The following is a 6,222-nucleotide window of genomic DNA, read 5'->3' on the forward strand; positions in this document are numbered from 1 at the left end:
GCAAATCTTTCCTTCCAAACATAGAGTAAAAGACTAAAAACATTCTAAAAAATATCGACATGCTTATAAATTATTCAATTTTGAAAAATCGAACACATTTCACATTTAGGGCTTTTCTATTGACTTTGAGAAGTACAAGATTTAAAATTCTATTAATTCTACGATGAGTGTGTGTGTGTTTTTTTTAACGGGAGATGTTTATGAAATTTGCCCTATTTTTCCATGATCTTAGAAAAATCGCGTAGTTAACTATAAAAGCGTGTTAAAAAATTTTCTCCTGAAAGAAAAAAGCGTGTAATTTTCTTCGTCACAAAAACTACATGCGGGATAATTGCCCAAACGAAATTATACACGACAAACTCGTGAGTTACCAACATCTATCAAATCCAAAAAAAAAAAAAAAAATTTAAAAAAAAATTAATCATTCAATTCCCACCACATTGACATTGAGGGTAGTACAATAATTCTAGTCGCCGTGTGAGGCTTGAAGAACATGAAAAAAGACATGGAATTAATCCACGGTTTCTTGTAGAAAAAAGGGGTGATTTTTGTGGGAATTGTTTGAAACCTGTTATTTACCTCGTGTTACACGTGTGTCTACGACTATAGATCGGGAAACAATGGTGGGTTCTTCTCACTGCATGTGATTATTGCCTTCTTCGATGTTTAAGTGAGTAAGAATTTCTTTTTCTTAGTTTCTGGTGCTAAATTGGGCTACTAAGTGTTTCACTGGAGTGATTGAAATTGGCGTTCGTGTGTTTTCTGTGAGCTGAATTTTTTTCAATTATTATTAGTATAAAGCTTGGGTTTTGTGACATTTGTGAGAAATTCCTCATGTTCATATGGGACTTACATGTCGTTTAATATTTGTGATTTGTATGTTCTCATGCTCCCCTTGAAATTCATATGGGTCTTAAGATGTAGTTTAATATATGCTTTGTGTAGGTACAGATCCTCTATTTATATAATCATTATCATCATCATCATTATTATTATTCTTTTTGTTGCTTCTCGGGATTGTGATTGTAGAATGATTGGGGAAAGTTTGGTAGGAAGAGGCTCATACTCATAAATATTTGCTCTTGTTGGAAGCCCTGAATGTGAACATTTAGGTACAGTTTAGAAGAAAATTTGGAAAAGGAAAATTAAATTGAGCATATTTACGTTCTAAAATTAACTGAGACTCGAGAACTTGGGTTTCTGTATTATCTTTTGTTATTTGGTAATGATTCATTATCCATTTAAAAAATCTATACCATTCCTTGCCCTCCTAAGATATTTGCTCCTGTTTTAGGTAATCCCATGCTAGTATTTCGCTATCTGTTTTGAGGTGTTGTATCGTTCCTTAATGCCTAAAACAGTTTTACTTGTACATGAGCAGGAATTTGAAATTTGGGATCCTGAGAACAGGTATTTGTGAGCTTTTCTTGATAAAAAACGAAAGACGTATGCCTTGGTTGTATGGTCTTAAGTAGATCTTCTTGTTTCTTTTCACCGTTGATGGTGTTTTTCTCTTTTTGTTATTTTTTGGGTTCTAGTTTTGAGATATTGAATGCCAATTTCTATGTATATAATCGTTTATCATTTTCAGGTTCTACATCAGAATGTGGAGAGAACTTCATTTTGGCGATGACAAATAGGGTGGGTAACTTTTGTTTATCTCTGAGCCTGCAGTTGCTAGATCATCTATTGAATTCATTATTCATGTAAAATTTGGTTTACTGATTAAAACAGCTGCCCTTCGCTGTAAAATCCCGCATGAATCAAAGGAGAGAAGAACTGAAGTAAAATGGGTCAACCACAGCCTCCATCTTTTGATTATGCTGTTCCAGAACCTGCATCACTCGACCCTTCAAAATATTACTTTGATGTTCATGGGAATCATAATACTCGTGGATCAGGTTTTCTCATCTTAAAGAAGAGAGGTCATAATCTTGGAAATAGGTCTTGGATAAAGATTGATAGGAGTGGGAATTCAAGTATCTTGGAACTGGATAAGTTTACCATAATGAGACGTTGCAATTTGCCTTCAAGTGATCTGAGGCTTCTGGATCCTTTGTTTATCTATCCTTCCACTATATTAGGTCGCGAGTCCGCTATTGTAGTTTGTCTCGAACAGATTAGATGTATCATCACGGCTGATGAAGTTATATTGATGAACTCCCTCGATGGTTCGGTACTACAATACAAGTCCGAATTGTGCAAGCGGCTTGAGACATCTATAGATCAATCTGGTAAGATACTCTACTTACTGAAGCATGGTTACACATGAATTGGCCCTACTGATGGAGTAGATCTGTGTCAAATGGGCAATGTCCTATATTCAGATGCTAGTTTGTGGACATCCTACATTTTAAATGCTTCTCAGATATATAAATGTTTGAAACTGTGTATTTCATTAGTACCTTAAGAAAATTGAAATGGTGGTAAAACAGGTTAATCGTTATATGCTATTTTGTATGACATAAATATTTGTAAAGGTCAACTTGCTTGGTTAGTGGATGCATGTTTTAGACAGCTTCACCTCATATAATTGTGTATATTTCTGATGGTTCATTTCTTTTTCTTCATCAATTAATTAAGATTTATCCTGTATGTTTATTGCTTACGCTGTTTCTTATGGTTAATTTCTTTTGCTTCATCGATTAATCAAGAATTGACGTTTTTTGGGAATAAATGCTGATCATCTCACATTGTGTTCTAATTTGATTCAGATGATCTACCTTTTGAATTCCGGGCCTTGGAGCTTGCTTTGGAATTTACTTGTATGTCTCTCGATGCCCAAGTATGTAGTCTCTTTTAATGTGATCAAAGATTCTTCTCGAATTGTTATTTTTCTTGGTCCCTTTCAGAAGGAAAAAATCCAATGCACTAATTTATTGGAATGAGAAATTGATCCAAGGCAATGATAGTGCATTTTTGCTATAAATTATCCAATCTGAATCATTGTTGTTTATGCTATAAAAAAATTGGAACTTTTCAGTGTAAGTGTATATATATATATATATATATTTATTAGTAAAATATATTATTTTATGGGGGTACATTGAATATTAATAACATATGAAAACCCAAGTTTAAATTCAAACTTCATTTTAGTAATTAAGAAGATCTATGTGCATTCAATTGATTAACACGAATGCAGCCAAATATTAATGGCACAACAAAGAGATAAAAATATCTTTGATATAGCGTATTAGATAAACAAATAGTATGTAACTTTGTGCCAGAATAATTTTGGAGGTTCCCTTAAGATTTGTGATTTCTATGTGCTTGGCTGTCGTTTTTATGTCAATCGCAGAAGACAACTGTTTTTCTTCCAACTATCTTTTTTTCCTGTCTGAATCTTCAGTCCTTGTACATTTCACTTTTGTATTTCTATTGCTAACGAAAAGGTTTCGACCAAGATATTCTTGTATTTAAATTATCTGCGTGTGGTATTAAACCTCAGTAATCTAGCAGGAAAATGAATTAGAAATGGAGATATATCCCATGCTTGATGAGTTAACATCAACCATAAGCACTCTGAATCTAGAGCGTGTCCGTAGATTCAAAGGCCACCTTCTTGCCTTGACTCAACGAGTCCAAAAGGTTTGCGACGAAATAGAGCATTTGATGGATGATGATGATGATATGGCTGAGATGTATTTAACAGAGAAGAAGGAAAGAAAGGACTCCATAACTAGCAATAATACAAATGATCAACTCAATATTTCACGTAATTTCAAGGTTGAATCCAATTCAGCTCCTGTTTCTCCAGTTGGATCGTGCAATGGAGTTGAGAAATTGCAAAGAGCTTTCAGCAGTATCAATTCCAGCAAACCAGAAAGCTTCTTAAGTTCATCAAGTTCTGGTGAAAACATCGATCAACTTGAAATGTTACTTGAAGCATACTTTGTTGTTATGGACAATACCCTTAATAAGTTACTTTCGGTAAGCGAGAAATCTATACATGTGTTTGTTTGAAATTGGCCTAGTACTCGTACATAGAAAGATAATCTATTTTTAGTCATCACTGCCAGTGGAAGATTTACCTCTATTGGGCCTAAATGAAAAACACAATAAAACAATGAATTTTACATCTGATATGTGTATAGAAGATTGTCCTATATATACCTAGACTATATCGTTCAACACAATTCATAGCATTATATATGTGATAATAGTATGTGCGGCACTATTGCTTTATTGCGTATAATTAGAGTTTTGGCCAAACCAAAGCAACATGGTCAAAAAAGTTGTATTGCTGCTGTTATTGAACTAGGATGTTTCACACTCATTTTTCATGACAATACAGCTTAAAGAGTATATTGATGATACTGAGGATTTGATCAACATAAAGCTGGTAAGAATCGGTATTTTACGTCGGATTCTTTCCATTGAAGAAGTGGTCATCATCAAATTTTATTTCATAATTATCACTTCCGCAGGGTACTGTTCAGAATCAGCTTATTAAATATGAGTTGCTTCTGACTGCCGCCACTTTTGTTGCTACAATATTCAGTGTTGTTACTGCTGTCTTTGGTATGAACTTCGAAGATTCTGTATTTGATCTCCCAACTACCTTTAATTGGGTCCTTGTAGTAACTGGAGTATTCTGTGTGATGCTGTACTCGGCCTTCTTGTTGTATTTCCGGCACAAGAAAGTATTTCCTCTGTAGACTGTAAGTTGTGATCTCTCAAATTCATTAATTTTGAAATTGGTTAGCAATTGCTATTAAATTCTTGGGTTCCTTGTACACGACTCTTTGTTGGGAACAAGTTATCATCAATAATATTATTGTGTTTTTATGTAATGAGGATTCTTGATTTGTCAGCAGATGAAGAATTGTGGTACTAAAATATTTATGTTGACCAGTAATCGCGTAGCTCACGGATTTCATGTGAGTTTCATACATATTCATGACGAATTCAGAGGAGTATAGTCTTAAGGAATGCATTGTCTTGTCATGTGGAATACAATGTTTCATCTTTATAAGCTAGTCGTGATTTAAGGATCTCAAGTGCAGTTGAAAAAAACCTTTGAATTATGAGGATATCTGAAACCAATGGTATACCTTCCCATTTCTACTGATTTTGTACTGTGACAACAGGTTTTCTTTGTATAACTTGGCTCTGAATTCTTTTGTAAAGGTTAATTTTGTCCATGTTTGAAGAAGAATGCAGGTTGATCTAATTTGGTGTGCATATTTTCTTGAAAATTACTAAGCAATAACTCTAAAAAATTGAGATGGGTGAATTTTTTCTTATTATTTCAGTAGGATAAAACATATTTTTAACATTAAATAACACAGTTTATACTATAGAGCTATGAAATGGCCGATATGCTGAAACATGCAAGTTTCATTAAAAAAACATTTGAAATCTTTCCACTAAATGGAATTACATAAAAATGAAACAGTAATGCTTCTCATCAAGCAAGAACATTGATATTCCCTACTTTGTAGTTGCTTCTTCAAACGAGAGAGATCGGCAACAAAATCATGAATCCTGAAATTCCCAAAAAAAAAGTAGCACTTTCAAGCACAAATTCAGGCAACAAGTGAACATAAATAGCAAGACAGCTCTTCACGAGGTCCTTGATTAAGGAAGACTTTCTGTTAAAAAGGACACGAAGTCGAGAAAACTAAAAGGGATTCCCTTTTTACCTCCAATACTTGATTTGGTTTGAAATTTGTGTCTTCATTTCCAACTGGAACCATATCTAATCACTACATTAAACAAATATCAGTTCCAATAGTGTGTCGTCAAGGCTCTAGAAACCTATTATTTGCAACGAGTTGAGATGAGACGGAGCGAATGATGTACTTAACGCATTAAACCAATCAAACCGGCAGAGTAAACGGTTTCTCGAGATATGATTTCGATCTAGAGTAACCTAGGATGTGTGCATGTGTAATATGTTGGAATTTTGAATGAGATGGGACATGAAGGTGTCCCATATTAGAAGTCAAACCAAGTCTTACCTTCCTTATTAGTTTTAAGTTTGTACTATGAGACTGGGCCATTCTTTAACAAGAATTACTACGCCACTTGAATTAATCCACACTGACGTATGTGATTTAAAATTTGTGCAAACTCTAGGTAGGAAAAAATATTTCATAACATTTATTGATGACTGCACTATGTTCTGTTATGTCAAAGCCAAGATGAAGCCTTCGAAGTTTTCAAAAAATAGAAGAATGAGGACGATAATCAACACAATTCAAAGGTCAAAAGGAT

General features: G+C 33.9%; 1 protein-coding gene across 5 annotated transcripts; it reads left to right on the forward strand.

Annotated features, from left to right (window-relative positions):
- Positions 1-372: 372 nt before the first annotated feature.
- LOC142520557 (magnesium transporter MRS2-5) lies at positions 373-5,107 on the forward strand. Of its 5 annotated transcripts, none has more exons than XM_075623584.1 (8): positions 373-670; positions 1,592-1,641; positions 1,735-2,234; positions 2,715-2,785; positions 3,463-3,933; positions 4,298-4,345; positions 4,431-4,664; positions 4,821-5,107. In XM_075623584.1, the coding sequence occupies exons 3-7, from the start codon at positions 1,790-1,792 to the stop codon at positions 4,659-4,661; spliced, it is 1,266 nt and encodes a 421-aa protein (XP_075479699.1). In that variant the 5' UTR covers positions 373-670; positions 1,592-1,641; positions 1,735-1,789; the 3' UTR covers positions 4,662-4,664; positions 4,821-5,107. The 5 variants fall into 5 exon arrangements, with proteins under 5 accessions (XP_075479699.1, XP_075479702.1, XP_075479700.1 ...); XM_075623587.1 differs by lacking the exon at positions 4,821-5,107 and adding an exon at positions 1,382-1,410 and having other exon boundaries at positions 373-674; positions 4,431-4,796; XM_075623585.1 differs by lacking the exon at positions 4,821-5,107 and adding an exon at positions 1,382-1,410 and having other exon boundaries at positions 4,431-4,796.
- The last annotated feature ends 1,115 nt before the right edge of the window (positions 5,108-6,222 follow it).

This window comes from Primulina tabacum, chromosome 12, assembly GCF_025594145.1.
Source record: "Primulina tabacum isolate GXHZ01 chromosome 12, ASM2559414v2, whole genome shotgun sequence".
NCBI lineage: Eukaryota > Viridiplantae > Streptophyta > Magnoliopsida > Lamiales > Gesneriaceae > Primulina > Primulina tabacum.